Genomic DNA, 19,417 nt, shown 5'->3' with positions numbered 1-19,417 from the left:
GTTATAACTCGTTTCAGGTTTTCTTTTTTTTTTTCCTCTTCTTCCAGCTAGTGGCCAGCACGGGCAGCTTTGATTGGACCGGGCTGCTGAGGTCAGAGAGGTTATTTAAGGGCCCGGGCCAGGAAGAAGGGGACCCATTAGCCATGTGGTCATCCAGGTGGATCTGAAACTGGCTCTTTCCTCATAACCGCATGCTCAGAGTGACCTGCCTTCAGAGAAAAACTCCAACCACCTCTGGATGATGCGTGTGAGTAAGCTACTGGAGATCCGACTAGATATTTACCTTACAGTAACTCAAATGTGTGTGCAAACGGCTAACTCAGCCACACTGGTTTGTTCTATGGGAGTCCTCTGATATTTCTCTACCTTTTACCCTGTTTTCACCCTACCCCCTGTAATCAATAAAGTTCTCCTTTGTGACCGGTGTGGGATACTTATTGAGGGGTGGTTCTAAATTATGCCGAGGAGGCCCCTTCGGTCTGTGGACTAAGGGAGAATTTTTCTAATAAGCCCCTGACTAGGGGAAGTGCCCCAAGTGCCTGTATTGGGTCCAGTACCCACTGGATGATCAGGCCTGTGTTTTCCAAGGTGCGCAGAGCTAGAATTGGGACCAAAGCCTTGGATGGTGGCAGCGGGAACCCCAGGCTAGTGGGTGTGCTCCAGGGAAGGGGTCGGCTGGATGGGAGGCACCCCAGGGAGGCAGTTGGAGCCTGGAAGGTGGGCGGGCGCAGGGAGGTGGGCGGCTCAACGCAGGAGCGCCCCATACCGGCCCACCACAACAATAAGATGTGGGGAGAAGTGGGCACGCTAGAAGGGAGGGACAGGTTGCAATTGGATCTGCACAGGTTACAGTGGTGGAAGGATGAAAACAGGCTGGGATTCAACACTAACAAGTGCAGGGTGCTGCACCTAGGGAGAAAGAAGCAGCAACACACCTACAGGCTGGGGAAATCCCCTCCCATCAGCACAGAGGCAGAAAAGGATCTTGGAGTTATTATTGATTCCAAGAACATGGGCGGACAGTGTGGGGACGCGGTCAGAAAGGCCAACCGCAACTTGTCATGCATCCACTCCTGCATCACGAGTGGATCCAAGGAAGTGATCCTATTGCCCCTATATGACACTGGTCTGGCCACATTTGGAGTCCTGCGACCAGTTCTGGGAGCTGCACTTCAGGAGGGATGTGGACAACATGGAGAGGGTCCAGAGGAGGGCCACTCGCATGATCCGGGGGTGGCAAGGCAAACCCTATGAGTCAAGGCTGAGGGACCTGAATCTGTTCAGCCTCCACAAGAGAAGGCTGAGAGGGGATCTGGTGGTGATCTATAAACTGGCCAAGGGAGACCAGCAGGCAAGGGGAGAGTCTCTGGTCCCCCGAGCACTACTGGGAGTAACAAGGAATAAAGACCATAAGTTGATGGAGAGTAGATTAAGGGTAGATATCAGGAGGTGCTACTTCACTGTCAGGGCGGCTAGGATCTGGAACCAACTTCCAAGAGAAGTGGTGCTGGCTTCTACCCTAGGGGGTCTTCAAAAGGAGGCTGGGTGAACGCTTTGCCAGGGTCGTTTGACCCCAGCATCCTTTCCAGCCCACGGCAGGGGACGGACTTCATGAACTGCTCCGGTCCCTCCTGACCCGACCAACTATGGAACTATATGACAAACCATGGCTGAAAAGGAGCAAATTATTTGAAGCAAAATGCAACAAAATGGGGACAGTGCCCTCCAGCCCTCTTCCCCAAACAGCACAAAGCCTGAGGGCTCAGGGGACACCTAGTAAACCCGAGTCCTTATGGGCACCAAAAAATGTTGAAGAGGTGGTCCCACCAAAATGACTCACAAACCTCCATGTAGCTTCATTCAGCTAGCAGCTTTAAGAATGAAATGCAGGTGAGAGCTCAATGATCAGAAAGTATAGTACAGCCTATCCAACAAGTGATGACGATGTATGCAACACAGACAAGGTTCTTTGGGTAAACTTGAGATCTTTTATTAGATCAACTAAATCATTGGAATAATAGTTCTGTACGAGCTTTTGGGCACAAACACCCTTCTTCAGTCAGGATGATTATGCTGGTGTTTGTGGGCTCTCCTGAGTGGAATAGAAATTTAAGACAATATGCAAAATGCAGGTCTATGAAAATGCAAATATATGCCAGGGAAGACCATCAGGGCTATTACCAATACTCCCAAATGTATAGAACAGGCATGCCTCTAAAAAGCCATAGAAAATGAGGGTTGGAATGTACCTCAGGAGGTCATCTAGCCCAACCCCCTGCTCAAAGAGGGGCCATTTCCAACTAGATCATCCCAGACAAACCTTTGTCTAGACAGGTTTTGAAAACTTCCAAGGATAAAGCTTCCACCACTTACCTCTCTGGGTACACTAGCCCAGTATTTTACTACCCTTCTAGTAAGAAAATACTTCAAATATCCAACCTAAACTTCCCTTGCTCCCACTTGAGCCTGTTGCTCCTTGTTCTGGCATCTGCCACCACTGAGAACAGCCCAGCTCCATCCTCTTTTGAACCCTCCTGCAGGGAGTTGAAGGCTGCCCTTCAAGCCTCCCTCAGTATTCTTTTCTCCAGACTAAATGAGAAAACAACTTTAATGAGTTTAGGAGATTAGTGGGGCAGGCACTAAGGGCCTAGAAGGGAGACGAGATGGGAGCCCATGAGGGATGGGCGTACCTTAAGAGGAAGATCCTCCAGGCCCAAAGGATAACAGTCCCTGAGAGAAGCAAGGGAGTAAGAGCGCTCAGAAACCCCCTTGGCTCAGCAGGGGAATTCAGCAATGCCTGAGGACTAAACGCGGGGCATACAACCAGTGGAAGGGAGAAACTGTCACCAAGGAGGAGTACTTCTCCTCAGCCCAGGGGTGCAGGAGGGCTGTTAGGAAGGCCAAGGCAGAGATGGAGCTCAGGCGAGCATCCAGGATTAAGGACAACAAAAAGTCTTTTTTCAAGTACATAGGGAGCAAGAAGAGGGCACCAGGCAATGTAGGGCCCCTGCAAGACACAAATGGTAATCTGGTGGCCACACCGGAAGAGAAAACTGATATTTTTAACAGTTTCTTTGCCTCTGTTTTCCTGAACAGGGACTGGGATATCCCACCTACCAGAGGTAGGGACAACCTTGGGGATAGCTCTATCAAGCCTTCAGTCAGTGCAGATGTAGTTAGGGATCATCTGGAAGGGCTAGACATTTTTAAATCTGCAGGTCCACATGCCCTCCACCCAAAGGGTGTTGAGGTAGCTGGCAGGGGTCCCTTTGGCCTGGCTGGATGAGCATTCGTGGTCATCTGGCCAGGTGCCGGGGGATTGGAACCTGGCTAATGTGGTCCCTATTTTCAAGAAAGGGAGGAAGGAGGACCCGAGTAACTATAGGCCTGTAAACCTCACCTCGGTGCTTGGGAAGCTCTAGGAGGGGATCATCAAGGAGCACATCTGTGGAAGGCCTGCAGGGGAGATCATGCTTGGGGGCAATCAGCATGAGTTCACCAAAGGCAGTTCCTGCCAGACCAACCTGATTGCCTTTTACGACCAAGTAACTAATTCCTTGGATGATGGTGTCGCTGTGGACATAGTCTTTCTACACGTTAAAAAGGCCTTTGACACTGTCTCTCACCCCATCCTCATCAATGAATTAAGTGACTGTGGCATCATTGCCTGCACAGTAGGATGGGTAAAATATTGGCTGATGGGGCGCACCCAGAGTAGTGGTGGATGAGCTGTCCTCACCCTGGCGAGATGTGAGCACTAGGGTCCCCCAGGGCTTGGTCCTCGGGCCCGCACTGTTTAACATCTTCATCCGTGACTTGGATGAGGGGGTGGAACGCTGATGACACTTAGATGTGGGGCAAGGTGGACACACTTCAAAGGTGAGAGAGGCTGTGTGGATACGCTAGTGCTTCATCTGCGACTTGGACAAGGGGGTGTAAAGCACGCTGTCCAAGTTTGCTGATGACACTAAGTTGTGGGGCGAGGTGGACACACTTGAAGGGAGAGAGAGGCTGCATCTAGATTCAGACAGACTACAAAAGTGGGCAGATGAAAATAGGATGGGGTTCAACGCAGACAAATGCAGGGTGCTGCACCTGGGGAGAAGGAATCCACAGCATACATAAAGACTGGGAGTTCTCCCCTTGAAAGCACAGAGGCGGAAAGGGATCTTGGAATCATTATTGACTCCAAGATGAACATGAGCCGCCAATGCCAGACCACAGCCAGCAAGGCCAGCCAGACCTTGTCATGCATCCAAAGGTGCATCTCAAGCCGGTCCAGAGAGGTGATGCTCAAACTCTATGCGACTTTGGTCAGGCCGCATTTGGAGTACTGTGTCCAGTATTGGGCGCCGCACTTCAAAAGAGATGTGGCCAGCCTGGAGAGGGATCAGAGGAGGGCCACCCGCTTGGTGAGAGGGCAGCAGGACAGGCCCTACGTGGAGAGAATGAAGAACCTGAACCTGTTCAGCCTCAAGGAGGAAAGCCTCAGTATTACCAAAAGGGAGATTACAACAAGATGCATTTCACCCAGAGGATGCCTTCATTCTTTCCCCGCCCTTCCACACAAGGGGCAGGACATGTCACAGCATACACCTTCTTTACCTCTATTATCGCATTTCATAGGTCTTGAGAGGATGTAGGGAACCACCACAGGGGGATCGCATTAAATTGTTGGGCTTGATTACCAAGGATGCTGCTCTCGAGAATGGCATGGAGGGAAGGAGGGCAGAAGGGGCAGTTTGCACCTGGTGGTGTTCAGTTCTGATGAAGTTGGCTTCACCCTTCTGTGGATACACTGGTACCTAGCCACGATGGGGGAGAGAGTGAAGCTCTTCCCACACTCAGAGCACTAATGTGCCTTCTCCCCTGTGTGGATACGCTGGTGCACAGCCAGGTGGGAGGACTGAACGAAGCTCTTCCCACACTCTGAGCACTGATGTGGCTTCTCCCCTGTGTGGATACGCTGGTGCCGAGCCAGGTGGGAGGAGACAGTGAAGCTCTTCCCACACTCCGAGCATTGATGTGGCTTCTCCCCTGTGTGGATACGCTGGTGGTCAGTGAGGGAGGAGGAGACAGTGAAGCTCTTCCCACACTCCGAGCACTGATGTGGCTTCTCCCCTGTGTGGACACGGTGGTGCCGGGCCAGTTGGGAGGCCTGAGTGAAGCTCTTCCCACACTCTAAGCACTGATGGGGCTTCTCCCCTGTGTGGATACGCTGGTGATCAGCCAGGTTGGAGGCCTGAGTGAAGCTCTTCCCACAGTCTAAGCACTTATATGGCTTCTCCCCTGTGTGGATACGCTGGTGCTGGGCCAGGTGGGAGGAGAGCGTGAAGCTCTTCCCACACTCTGAGCACTGATGTGGCTTCTCCCCTGTGTGGATACGCTGGTGCCGAGCCAGGTGGGAGGAGAGCGTGAAGCTCTTCCCACACTCTGAGCACTGATGGGGTTTCTCCCCTGTGTGGATATGCTTGTGCTGAGCCAGGCTGCACGGCTGAGTGAAGCTTTTGCCACACTCCGAGCACTGATATGGCTTCTCCCCTGAGTGGATACGCTGGTGTTTTGCCAGGTTGGAAGACCAAGTAAATGTCTTCCCACACTGTGAGCACTGATGTGGCTTCTCCCCTGAATGGATACGCCGGTGCAGAGCCAGGCTGGAGGACTGAGTGAAGCTCTTCCCACACTCTGAGCACTGATAGGGCTTCTCCCCTGTGTGGATACGCTGGCGTTGAGCCAGGTGGGACGGCCGAGTGAATGTCTTCCAACACTGTGAGCACTGATGTGGCTTCTCCCCTGAGTGGATATGCCGGTGCAGAGCCAGGCTGGAGAAGAGAGTGAAGCTCTTCCCACACTCTGAGCACTGATGTGTTTTCTCCCCTGTGTGAATACGCCGGTGCAGAGCCAGGCTGGAGGACTGAGTGAAACTCTTCCCAGAATCTGAGCACTGATGTGGCTTCTCCACTGTGTGGACACGCTGGTGCTTAGTCAGGCTGGAGGAGCGAGTGAATCTCTTCCCACACTCTGAGCACTGATGGGGTTTCTCCCCTGTGTGGATACGGTGGTGCTGAGCCAGCCTGGAGGAGTGAGCGAAGGTCTTACCGCACTCTGAACACTGATGTGGCTTCTCTCTCGTGTGCATGCACCAGTGCCTCGCCAAGTTGGACAGCTGCCTGAATCTCTTCCCACACTTGGTGCAGTGCTTCCGCACACACTCATGCTGGGACAGGTCTTGCAAGCAGGTGAAATTCTTCCGGCACTCAGTGCAGTGGTGAGTGATCCTCCCTCGGGGGATGCACCGGTCCTGGGACAAGGAGAGAAAGCAGTTAAGGTCTTGCCACTTGTGCCACAGCTGTGTCTGACACTTCCCCCTCTGCACATGTAGCTGCTTGACCAGGTCTGTGGGGAGCACAAAGCTCTTCCCCAATTTGGTGAAGTGCTTGGGTCTCTCTCCAGAATGGGTCTAGCGGTGAGCAACCAGGGCAGAGGCAGGTGAAGCTCTTCCCACACTTAGTGCATACATGGGACTTCTCCCCAGTCTACCTTATTTTGTGAAGAGCCAGGAGTGATGAGCACTTAAAGGTTTTCCTGACCTTCAGCTAGGGCTGAGCTCTGCCCCTGTGCTGGGCACTGAGCTCCTGCTTCCCTCCAAGGTCATCTCCACTGCCTTTGCTTGCATGCAGTGCATCTTTCCAGTGGCTCTTTAGGTCTCTCAACTGCACAACTTCTTGCCTGCACCCAGGCTCTTTCTAGGTTCTGGCCTTCTCCACCCTCATGCCCAACTAGAGATGGTACCTGGCTTGTGGCTACCTTCTCCTTCTGCTTCTGCTTTTGGGGCCTCCCCTGACTCTCGTAGCATCGCTCCTTCTCAGGTCTCAGGGAGTCCATCTCAGCCATACTCCCTGGGGAAGTCTGCGCTGGCTCCATGTCTGCAGACTCTTCCACAGGAGGCTGCTCCTCAGCTCTGCTCAGCAGCCAGGCACCTCCTGCATGGGGAAGAGACACTCCACATTTGTCCCTACGCTGCTGGCAGAGAGCAAACACTGCTTTCCTTCTGCTTGGATAAGCCTCAGAGGAGGTCTGGACCTTGGCACTTGTGTTCCCTCAAGAAAACGAGGTCTTCCTGCCAAAACCTGAAGTGCTGGGGTGAGGAAGGGCCAGGTCCCTGTGCTGGGCTAATGTTCCCTACTCAGTCCAGTTCAGAGCCCGACTCTCAAGAGTTTCTGGCCCTGCTGTCCATACCATCACTTCAGGCCCTGCTGGGACAAGCACATGTGGGACGTACATTTGGGCAGTTCCTGAATAACTTCATGCTCTAATGGGCTGAGGTTGAGGGGAGGATGTAGAGCTGTGGCGCCCTGTTCTGGGGAGAGGAGCAGGGCTGTGCTTCCTGCCTGCTTCCAGGGAAAGCTCTTGTGCAGCGAATGCACCCATGGAGCTTTCCTCTGCTGACCGGTCCCAGATGACCTGCATGTCACAGGCATCTGCAAAGGGCCTAAGGCCTTGGCATGACCCTGAACCAGGACTCTGCGCTGAGTCTCAGGCTTCTTGACACTCAAGGCCCCAGAGAGGAAACAGGGAGGGGACAATTCTGATGCAAACCATGGGTAATTCACTTCCTCCCACAACCTGAAATCTTAGTAATCCCACCCGTGCCACGGAGCCATTAATTGCAGCCTGAGACCAGGATGAAACGTTTCCTGGGCTCCAGGTCAACTTGACCAGAAGAAGTCAGGGACAGCCGCAGCTTCTTTCTTGACCAACAGGAATGGCTACACAAACCCTCTGTATACCATGATCATTTCAATGGGGGACTACAAATCCCATCATACCCTGGCAGAGGGTGTTACACAGATATGGCTACCTTGGGCTGGGGAATGAATGCTTATTTTGCTGAGTGAAGATGGCAACTTGAGATCGTGGCAGCCCACGGAAATTAGATTTGGGACGACAATCAAGACAGCAAACCTGACTGTGCCCTAAGATGTGTCATTAGAAGAAGAAGAAGGGAAGAGTTGCTTGTTTCCACCTTCTTCAGTTTCACAGAGTGGTAACAACATTACAGTCGGTTGGGCAGAATACAGCCGGTGGCCCACATCCAACCCACGGAGGGGCTTTGTCAGCACACAGAGTTCCTTGGTCCAGCCTGGCTGAGGCATTCCCCAGCTGTGCTGCATCCTGCTGCCTGCCGGGCATGTTCCTTCTGGCTGCAAGCCGGGGTGCAGTGGCAGGTACCAGTGCACGCAGCCCTGATCTCGTGCGCTCCACAGCAGCTTCAGGTTCGCCTTTCTGGCTAAACAGTGACAGCGTCCCGTGCCGAGCTGCCCTCAGTCTCTACCACATCACCGTCACCTCCAAGCTGCCTGGCAGGGCAGCAGTGGCAGCACAGAGCAGTCGCAGGGCACCCAGAGTCGGTGGTGACCGTGTCACAGGGAAACCCAGCATGGCGCGGGGAGCCGCACCAAACACTGCCTGGCAGCAGCAAGGGGGAGGGCCTGTTTTTCCCCCCGCAATGAGTAAGTTTCTGTCCAGCTGCTGCTGCTCAGCCTGGAGGGGTGAGCCCAGAGCTGGCACAGGGCGCATGGGGTTGGGGGTGCAAGCAGTGGCCCCCGCTGTTACCATGGAGCTGGGGGCAGCTGCGGTGGCAGTGAGAAGGAGCTGTCCTAGCCATGCTGAATGCCCAGGTCGGTTGAAAGTCCCATGTACGGGAGGAGCAGGCTTGGGCCATGCGGGGGCTGTGCACTGTTGGCTGTGGCAGGGAAAAAATCCACAGGTATACAGGATCTGGGCTGTTGCGGGGCAGGGGTGGGGACAGGGGCTCCCATGCACACCCCACATACCTTCAAACCCTTCAACACAAACCCCACAACCACACCATCTCCCACGCAATCAGACACCCCATAAACCCCACACCCTCCCCTACACTCACACCCGCAAGCCTCTGGGGGAAGACCCATTCGCCTCCACATGCACACACACCTCACACACGCACACACGCACCTCCCCTCCCCCTCCACGCACCCCACTGCCCCACACAAATCCCGTACACACAGGCATTGATCCGCCAAATTCTTGGCCACATCAGGCCGATTTCCAATACCATCAATATTCTTTATATCAGTGCTGATCCAATATCAGACCAATATATGGGTGCACCTCTAACAGTCTTCCACACACAACCCCCCCGCCCCCACACGATATACAAGAGTAAGACTTCTTTCTGAGCTATTATGCACTCATTCCTAAAGATACACAGCACACACACTCACAAATCAGGGCAAAAATATATTTTTTAAATAAAATTAAAAGGTATTATTATGGATATTTGATTTTTAGTATACAATTGGCTTTTGGTTTTTTCCCGTTCCAGGATGTCTAATCCCCTTCCCAAAAGGAGTACATTTCGGGACAAGGGGAGGGACTTCTGGTGGCAAAGATCAGAGGTTAGGACAGGACGTCTGGTTCCAAGATGGCAATCAAGGGATGGGGCCACCCTTGCAGCCCTTGACAACTCAACAAAACTGCTTACCCAGCCCTCCAGCCTAAATAATTGCCTGTCCCTGTGTTACAGCATAATATACTGTGTCTGAGGCCAGCACACAGCAATGGCAACACAGGGCAGGCGTGCACTTCCCAGGTCCTGCTGGCACTCAGGACATGGAGCTTTACTGACAGCAGTCGGGAGCGAGGGACAGCCACAACTCACCTGGCACTAGGTCCTCCTCTCTTGACATTTCCCCACAGTCCTCATCAGCACAGGTCCAAAGATCCACCCGTCCTTGCTGGATGCTGCAGATTAAGTCAGGTGTGGGACCTCGATAGCCTGTTTGGGCAGTGGTTAAAGAGCATTTGTGACCGGGTACGGGATGCAGAATCCAACTGGCATTCGGGAATGCATCCAGTGAACCCAAGATGTCTGCTAGAGGCTTGATGGACAAGGAAGGACGGGTATTTAAACTGACAGCATCACCAGGGACAAGTGTAGAGATGCACTGACCCATGATGAACCACGGAGCAAAAAAAAAACTTTCACTGCTTTCAAGGTCCCAAGAGGAAGAAATATTGGACACACTTATGGATGCATAATATTTATCTTATCAGTGTAATACCAGGAAAAGAAGTGAAAATGAGCTTAGTGAGGGGACTTAGGGCAGGGAAAAGCATACATGTCACATAGGCGACAATGACATTTTTTTCTGGGAGAGAGAATAATTAATTCATCATCACCAGGGACAGGAAATTATACCTGTAGGTGCAAAATAGCTATCATCCTGTCCATTGGGAGGATCACCCCAGGAGGGGCGATGAGTGCACAGATTGGCAAGTACTGAGGGGTTGAACACCAAGTTCCTGGGAGCTGTGGATACGGACAAAAGAAGGCAGATAGAGACACATTTAACAGCACATGAAAGGCCATATTATAGAAATGGTCTAAATGATCTTTGTTAAGCTAGACCAAACACAGAAGCACTTCCTTAAGGAAATCCCCTGGGGGAAAGGCGGGGGAAAGAAAGCATCAGAAAAGCAAACTGACCTAGTAAAAAAAGCTCAGTACTGCAACCCTGAGCACAAGCCAGTACAAGCCCCTGTATTAGAGATCCTCTGGAAATGAAAACTGGTTCTCACTAGGTCCTGCAGCTAGCCCACTTCTTGTCGTCACAATGATGGGCATCCGATCAGCAGAGGGATTTTAGGAAGAGCACAAGAAAACTTCTGAGAGGGGCAGAGGGAGCTTGAGAATCTCTGACCTACGAAGATGAAGATGTTAGGAAGGGATGTGGACGGGAGCTTCCAGCGACCCCTTGGCAGACAAACCTGGCTTACATCTCATGTACACATGTCGCTAGAGGAGCAGTTAAGGAAATGCCTCTTCCCGTTGTAGCAGCAGAGGCAGATAAAACTTTCTATTAACTTCTGCCAGGTCATAATGACAGGAGAAAGGGGACCTAGATATCACAGAACAGAGCATGCAAGGATCGTCTGGAGACGACTCCCTAGCTCAGATGGAGAAAATCAGAATCCTCCCCCAAGGAACACCTCTTAGTGCATTCATGTACAATGACCTGGAGATGATGTGAACATGCTGAGAAGGCAAAGGGAGATCATGTTGCCAAGAAACTGCTGCATACGGAAGAACCAGGAGTCACAAGAACGGGGAAGGCACAGGTGAAGGCGGCTAGAGCAAATGAAGGAGGAGATCTCAGTCTGAAATGTGAGGGAGGCCTGATCACTGGCAGGGCAGTGGGGAGGAAGGGGATTTAAACCTCCAGCCATAAGTTCATGAGGATGAGACTACTGAAACAGGGAGGTGACTACAAAACTGCACAGTTCGCATATCTCTGGGGGGAAGCAGAACCCAGAGCTTTACCCAGGGAAACGAGGGCTTGGTGATTCTTCAGCATCTGGTCCTGGTAAAGCACCTTGTCTTCATCGTCCAGCAGCTCCCACTCCTTCCGCGTGAAATACACAGCCACGTCCTCGAACACCTCCCGGAGCTGCAGGCACAAGCGTTGCACCATCAGTGTCTCCTGCGCCAGCTGATCCCGGCCCAACAGCCCTGTCTGCAATCACTGGGTACTACCACGAATTGCAATCTTAGCCATAGATTCATCGATTGTAGAGTCAGAAGGGACCACAATGGATCATCGTGTCCGACCCCCTGCCCCTGGCAGAAAAGCGGACCGAGGTCAGATGACCCCGGCCAGGTGACTATCTAGCCTCCTCTTGAAAACCTCCAAGCTAGGTGATAGCACCACCTCTCTTGGAAGCCCATTCCAGATCCTGGCCACCCTTACTATGACAAATTTCTTCCTAATATCTAACCTAAATCCACCTTCAACTAGTTTACACCCATTGTTCCTAGTCACTCCCTGGAGCGCCTTAGTAAACAGCATTTCCCCTATTCCCCATTGACCTCCCCTAATAAATTTAAAGGCGGCCAAGAGATCTCCCCTCAGCCGTCTCTTGTGCAGGCTGAAGAGATTCAGCTCTCCCAACCTCCCCCCGTAGGGTCTATCATGAACACCACTAAACATGTGAGTGGCCTCCTCTGGACACTCTCCAGATTCCCCGCGTCCCGCTTGAAGTGCGGCACCCAAAACTGGACACACTACTCCAACTGCGGCCTGACCAGTGCCGCATAGAGGGGGAGCATCACCTCCCTTGATCTATTGGTCATGCACCTGCTAATGCACGACAAGGTGCGATTGACCTTGTTGATGGCCTCATTACACTGCCGGCTCATGTTCCTCTTGGAGTCAATTATAACTCCAAGATCCGTCTCTGCCTCCCAGCTGCTGAGAAGGACACTCCCCAATCTGTAGGTGTGCTGGGGCTTCCTCCTTCCCAGGTGGAGTACCTTACATTTATCTTTATTAAATTGAATCCTATTTCTCTTTGCTCATTGATCCAACCTATCCAGCTCAGCTTAAATCTGCTCCCAGCCCTCCAGTGTACTAGCTTTGCCCCATGACTTGGTATCATCAGCCAACTTGGAGAGGGTGCTCTCCACGCCCTCATCCAAATCGCTGATGAAGATATTGAATAATATCAGTCCGAGGACCGAACCCTGTGGGAACCCACTGCCCACCTCCCACCAGGCCAAGAAGGAACCATCCACCACCACTCTCTGGGTGTGGTCCCTAAGCCAGTTGGCCACCCACCTGGCCGTGTAGTCGTGCACTCTGCAGTATGCTAGCTTCCCATGCTAGCCATGACAGGTAAGGGGACACAACTCCCCAGTCTTCAGCAGACATGTGATGTGGATGCAGATGTGGACACAGGAGCAGATGTGCTGACCTTAGCCCAGCTCATCACGATCTATTTGCTCGGTCCTTTGGGGCAGTCTGGCCAGCATGTTTAGAGGCAGGGAGCCCCGGCTCCACGCACTGTAACCTGCCATGCCTGCGCCAGCACCCCTGGTATCTGCACTCGGGAGGGAGCTCCTGCTAATGCAGCTTGGGGTGTTTGCATCCTCCATCAATGCAGCCTTCATGCTCTTCAGGTCTCTCTGCTCCCCAAATTCTTTACAGCATGCCCAGCTACTCCTGCGCTCTGCCCCACCTGTACTCCCCACCACAAGTGAACTGGGTGCCCTGCTCACCTCCGAGCTCTCCTCCTGCTTTGGAGGCATGCCCTGCCCCTTCTGCACTTGGCCTGGCTCAGGGGTCAGGAAGCTCCTCTCCTCCAGGCTCCCTGCGCATGTCCTCTGCAGCTCCAGGATCACCGGCCCCTCCTCAGCAGGCTGCTGCTCAGCTCTCTGCAGGGTCCCAGCACCTGCGCGTGGGGAAGGGAGTGCACACGTGAGCCCTGGTGCTGCTGACATGGGGAAAGCCCTGCGAGTCTCCTGCACTGTCCTGGGACTGAGGAGACGGGGGCTTCAGTGTGTGGAAGAGGGGGGAGAAAGAAGACTCAGAATCCCGCAGCTCTTGCTAACACACCTCCACAGGCATGAGGCTGGAGATGAGCCCTGGTAACTCTGTCCCAGCGTGGGGAGGTGATTGCTGCACCACAACAGAGCCTGCAGGGACATCGCTCCTGGGGAAAATAGCTCGAGCGATGCTGGGTCCATACCAGATCCACATCCTAAGGGCAGGGGAGGGGAAACGCAAGGTCAGTCTGCTCCTGGGCTGTGAAACGATTGCAGGGGCACCAGGAGAACAAGAACCACTGATCTGTGGAGCACTGACCCCGCCACCATGCTGTGGAAGGGAGATTTCTGCACCGCGGGACGGTGCTCACGCTGCTGGAGAGTGGAGACCCACCGCCCCTTCCCTGCCCCTGGGATCAAGCCTCGCCTGGGCCACCAGCCTGAGCAGCTTTCGTCTGCGGACAGCTCCCAGGTCTGCTCCAGGTCAGGGGAGTCTGCAGCAGCACACAGGCCTGGGTTAGCTGTACCTTCATTAGTCAAGGCCTGCTGGGGAATCTAATTTCCCCATCACCTACACCAGCCCCTTCTCGGGCACAGAGGGCTCACGGGGACATGAAGAAAGGGCAGTGAACACTGACTGCAGGCATGTGAAGTTATTGTGGCAGCACGACAAGCCCCAAGCAAGGTAAAGCCTCTCTGTGCAGGGGCTGCACCCGTGCAGGGAGGAAGATCCGGGTCTCGGCCTGGAAGCTGCCCACCCTGTTACCTGTCAGCTCTGTGTTCCTGAGGGAGCCCTGGCACCCAGCTGGCTGGATTTACCAAGCAATTTTTCTCCCCTCTCCTCTCCCACCTCATCTAACCAAAACTAAGCAGAAGGAAAGTTTGATATGCATCTTGGGACGTACATTCCCCGGTCCCACTATGGGAGGCCTATTTAAACTTGATTCAGTAAAACTCGGTTGCTGGGTTGGGGAATGCGGAGGAAAGAGACTCAGTCAGAGCGGGTACGGGCGACACTTGAACAATGGTTCAGGGTTCATCGCGGCGTCCGGCCAAGTGGAGCCCCGACCACAAATGCTGTCATACTTTTCCCAGCATGACTGGTGGAAGTCCTCTCCACAATGTTTATGAACACTTCAAGTAATCAATCCCTTTAAGTGTGTTCAAAGACAACATTATGATCTGAAAGTCATGCTGAGCTGAGGTCTGTTCACAAGAGGTAAAACACACAACACCGATGCTGACTTCACAGTGCAAGCATAGCTAGGCCATCTGAGAAGCCCTTCAAGTCCATCTTATGTATTCATAATAATTTCAAGCTGGCTCCTAGGTGTCTGGTTACTTCTTAAAACTTGATGATCTTCCTGTTGTGAATCAGTTTCTTGAGATGTTCCAAACCAGATAACCCCCTGTCACTGAAAAAGGCAATTCATTTAAATGGAAACTGTTTCTATAACAGGGTTTTCCCTGTCAATTATGGCTTGGGACCCTCTTGATCTACACTATTAAAAGAATGCTTTGAAGACGGTGGACTAAGGGTATAAGAAAGCTGTAAAGCAGAAAACAGTGTGCTTCAGGAGAGAGAAATCTCTCTGACACCATCTTTCTGTTGCCTGGTTAACCTTCAACGATTGTGCTGGCAACTTTCCCTGTCAACAAAACACCCGAGTGCCTTGGAAGGGGGAGATCCCAGCTCTCACTCTCTCTTTTGTTTTCTAGGGCTGTGTGAGGCTTCGGACAGACCTTCGGATCCAGAGAAGCTTCGGACGCTTTGGGGTCCAAAGCAGCACATCCGGGTCGAAGCGCTGGCCTCGTTAGGCTTCCCAGTGCTGCAAGGACAGTGGCCCCTGCTGCGGCCACGAAGCCTGCCAGCTGTCGAGGATATCGGTGCGGTGGGGTCTGGGGCCCTGCATCCCTAGCTGCTGACAGACAAAACTCATGCCAGGGGTGCTTGTGGGAATGACTGTGTGTGTCTTGGGGTGTGGGAGGCACTACTGCAGGCCTAGCTGCTAAGCTCCTGTGTTACCAGTTACCAATCAATCATGATTCACACAGGGACCGGCGCAATACACAGGACCTAGCTAATGTAGCCAGTTAATTGCCAGCAGTTCGTACCTACAAACCCAGACTAAGGAGAGGAAAGAATAAACACAAACAATCAGCTGCCCCAAAACAGACAGTCAGTCCCACAAGCACCCATGGCACGAGCTTTGCCTGTCAGCACCTAGGGGTGCAGGGCCCCAGACCGCCCCCAACCGATCTCCTCCACAGCTGGCAGGCGTCTTGGGTGCAGCAGGGGCCACCATCCCTGCAGCTGTCACCCCGCTGCGCCCCAACATGCACAGGGTCACCCATGGCACGAGTTTTGCTTGTCCGCAGCTTGGGGTACAGTTCCCCCCAATCCCCTGCACCGACCTTCCTGAAACCTGGCAGACTTTGTGGCCTCAGTAAGAGCTACCACCCCTGCAGTCTTAACCTCCCTGTCTCGTGACTTAGATGTGACAGGAATTTTGCTTTCAGAAATTTGGGGTACAGTTCCCCCCCAAGCCCCTGCATAAATCCTCTTGAAAGTTGACAGGCTTCATGACCCTGGCAGAGGCTACCATCCCTGAAATTTTCATCTAAATCAGACAAAAAACAACAAAGTTATAGATATTTAATTGATTCACCTTTAAACCCTATGGCCGGATCTGCAGCCGGATCATAGAATCACAGAAGTCGCGTGGGAAGGGACCTTGCGGATCTTCAGGTCCGACCCCTGCCTGGGCAGGAGGGAAACTGGGCTCAAATACCCCAGCCAGGCAGGCATCAAGCCACTTCTTAAAGACCCCCAGGGTAGGAGCCAGCACCACTTCCCTTGGAAGTCGGTTCCAGATCCTAGCTGTCCTGACTGTGAAGTAGTTCCTACGGATGTCTAATCTAAACCTACTCTCCAACAACTTGTGGGCGTTATTCCTTGTTATCCCGGGGGGTGCTAGGGGAAACAAGGTCCCCCCCCAAACCCTTCTGGTGCCCCCTAGTTTATAGATGGTTAGCAGGTCCCCCCTCTGCCTTCTCTTGTGGAGGCTGAACAGGGTCAGGTCTCGTAACCTGTCGCTGTAGGGCCTGCCCTGCTGTCCCCGGATCATGCAGGTGGCCTCCTCTGGACCCTCTCAATGTTGTCCTCATCGCTCTTGAAGTGGGCAACACTTCTGTTACCTGAGCCAAAGATCCCGGCAAAGCCCAAAAATACTGTGGGGTCCCCTCATCAAGAGACTACCACTACTACGACTATTAGGGCAAAAGATTGGGAAGTGCTGAGTTTCAGACACGTAATGGGATCAGTGTGTACAGGCCGATTGACCCCGTTTGGATCAGACGTGCCCTGATGAACTGGATTCTGGCCCACGAGGGTGTCAGGTGCACACCCAGCCGGATTCAGGGGTCTTCTGTTCACCTGTGTGCTCGTGTCTGACTGCAGTTCATTGTAACCTTAATGAACTGATTCCTGGTATATGAGGGTGTCAGCCTGTCCATGCTGATCAACCCGGGGGGGGGGGGGGGGGGGTGTGCGCGTGCGCATTTGACTGATTTGGTGGCTGGAGGAGCCCAGCCCCATTGAAACTCAGTCCTGCAAGACCGCTCCACTGCAGGTGAGGACTTCCAGAAGGGAGAGATACCGCTCCGTATGGAAACTCCAGTAACACAAGCAGCGTAATGACAGAGATGCAGAGACCCCAAAAACGTGCCCCTAATCCAGGAGAACTCCCCAAAGTGGTAGGCAAATCTGGTGACCTTGCTGATCTTCAAGTCTGACCTCCTGCCTGGCCAGGAGAGAAACTGGGCTCAAGTGACCCCAGCCATGTAGGCATCGAGCCACTTCTTAAAGACCCCAAGGGATGAGCCAGCACCACTTCCCTTGGAAGTTGGTTTCAGATCCTAAACGCCCTGACTGTGAAGTAGTTCCTACGGATGTCTAATCTAAACCTACTGTCCAACAACTTGTGGCCGTTATTCCTTGTTATCCCGGGGGGTGCTGGTGGAAACAAGAATGAACAGGTTCTGGTCCCGTAGCCTCTCATTGTAGGGTCTGCCCTTCTGTCCCTGGATCATGTGGGTGGCCCTCCTCTAGACCTTCTCCATGTTGTCCACATCCCTCTTGAAGTGCGGCACCCAGAACTGGACACAGTACTCCAGCTGTGGCCTGACCAGTGTTGCGTAGAGGGGGAGGATCACCTCCTTGGCCCTACTTGAGATGCGCCTGTGGATGCACGTTAGGGTCCGGTTAGCCCTGCCAACCGTGACCTCACGCTGTCGGCCCATGTAAATCTTGGAGTCAATGATGACCCCAAGATCCCCGTCTGCCTCCGTGCTCTCAAGAAGGGAGTTTCCCATCTTATAAGTGTGCTGCTGGTTACTACTGCCCACGTGCAGCACCCTGGATTGAGACAGAAACGCAGTCCAGAGCTCCAGAGCAGATCCCTGGCATCTGAAGCAGCTGGATCTAAAGCCGGATAGGATCGATGCCGACTCGCACAGGCCTGTTGTTTTCCCTTGCATGTCTATTACTACTAGCACCATTATAAATTTCATATCCTTACCAATAAATAACTTTTATGGTCAAACTGGTGATAACTGGGTAATTCTTTCTTTCTCTACTTCCCCTTCCCCAGTTGCTCTGCAGCAACGCTTCTGTTACCTGACCCAAAGATCCCTCTAAAGCCCAAAAATACTGTGGGGTCCCCTCATCAAGAGACTACCACTACTAGGACAACTGGGGCAAAAGATCGGGAAGTGCTGAGTTTCAGACACATAATGGATCAGCATGTACAGGCCAATTGACCCCATTTGGCTCAGACGTGCCCTGATGAACTGGATGCTGGCCCACGAGGGTGTCAGCTGCACACCCAGCCGGATTCAGAGGTCTTCTGTTCACCTGTGTGCTTGTGTCTGACTGCAGTTCATTGTTACCTTAATGAACTTATTCCTGGTACATGAGGGTGTCAGCCTGTCTGTGCTAATCAACCCCACCGGGTCAGGTGTCATGCGTGCGTGCATTTCACTGATTTGGTGGCTGGAGGAGCCCTGAAACTGAAACTCAGTCCTAAAAGACCGCTCCAGTGGGGGTGAGGACTTGCAGAAGGGAGAGATACCGCTCCGTATGGGAACACCAGTAACACAAGCAGCGCAGTGACAGAGTTGCAGAGACCCCAGAAACGTGCCCCTAATCCAGGAGAACTCCCCAAAGTGGCGGGCAAGTCTGGTGACAACCCAGCCAGGTAGCGACTCCCTCGCGGGCAGGGCAGACACGCAAGCCTCGCAGCACAGAGACTCGGGCCCCCGCACCCACGCGGAGGGCACCATCCTCCGTCTCACCTGGTTGCTGGGGGGGCAGGGGCTCGTCTCTGGGGCCGGGAGGTGGCTGGTCCAGAGGCCTGTCCGCACCACGGGTGCTGGGCTGCTCCCGCCGGGGATCACCAGGGTCCTGCAGGGCCCCCGGGGGCTGCATCTCGTCGGAGGGCCCCTCCTCGCCCTTCACCCTCACCGCGACCTGGGGACGAGATCCGCGCGTCACCGTGGAGCCGGGACGTGGGTGAGATGGGGTTGGGGGGGGGGGGGGGGGACGTCCCCCGATCGCACGGGGACGGGGACAGCAGCATCCACGATCAGAGCAAAACCATTTCTCCCGGAGCGTCTCGTGGTGCCCCAGCCCCATAAACCCCTCCGCCAGGGCGGTGCTGCCCCCGCATCTCATCCCCGGGGCAGGATGGCAGGCACTGCTCCAGCACCAGCAGCTCCAGCACCTGCTCCTTGCTGCGGCGCTGGGGCTCCAGCCAGAGCACACGCAGCTCCCGCAGGCAGGCAGGCAGGCAGGCGGCTGCAAACCTCCCGCGGCCCCGCGGCTTCCCCGTAGCCCAGGCCCCGCAAACGGGGCCCCAGGTCTCTGGGCCGGGCAGGTCGTGCCCCGCTGCGAGCTGGGGGGGCTCCGCGGGGAGCTGGGCCGAGCAGGGGGCTGCACGCCCGCCACGCCCTCCTGCCCCCCCCGCCTGCTTTGCTGTCCTGCGCTCCCGC

At 53.8% G+C, this 19,417-nt stretch overlaps 1 protein-coding gene across 1 annotated transcript; it reads right to left on the bottom strand.

The window, feature by feature from the left end:
• Positions 1 to 1,965: 1,965 nt before the first annotated feature.
• On the bottom strand, positions 1,966 to 19,138 carry LOC132248242 (zinc finger protein 345-like). The gene is made up of 6 exons (XM_059721202.1): positions 18,722 to 19,138; positions 13,100 to 13,272; positions 11,366 to 11,492; positions 9,704 to 9,820; positions 6,808 to 6,983; positions 1,966 to 6,301 (listed from the first exon to the last, which is right to left on the bottom strand). Exons 1-6 carry the CDS (start codon positions 19,098 to 19,100, stop codon positions 4,853 to 4,855), a joined length of 2,421 nt encoding a protein of 806 aa, XP_059577185.1. The 5' UTR covers positions 19,101 to 19,138; the 3' UTR covers positions 1,966 to 4,852.
• Positions 19,139 to 19,417: the final 279 nt, after the last annotated feature.

The sequence above is a fragment of the Alligator mississippiensis genome, chromosome 2 (assembly GCF_030867095.1).
Source record: "Alligator mississippiensis isolate rAllMis1 chromosome 2, rAllMis1, whole genome shotgun sequence".
NCBI classification, from domain to species: domain Eukaryota; kingdom Metazoa; phylum Chordata; order Crocodylia; family Alligatoridae; genus Alligator; species Alligator mississippiensis.
Note: the sequence above shows the minus strand (reverse complement) of the source record. Positions and strands in the feature narration are given on the sequence as shown.

What these genes read in the sequence shown, in the direction of transcription:
- LOC132248242 (XM_059721202.1), bottom strand. Translation starts at nt 19,100, where the DNA reads ATGAGATGCGGGGGCAGCACCGCCCTGGCGGAGGGGTTTATGGGGCTG. An exon ending in CCTGCCCCCCCAGCAACCAG is followed by an intron (nt 13,273 to 18,721) that starts GTGAGACGGAGG and finishes CCCCACGCGCAG; the next exon opens with GTGCTGGGACCCTGCAGAGA. An exon ending in CCAAGCCCTCGTTTCCCTGG is followed by an intron (nt 9,821 to 11,365) that starts GTAAAGCTCTGG and finishes CTGCCCAAACAG; the next exon opens with GCTATCGAGGTCCCACACCT.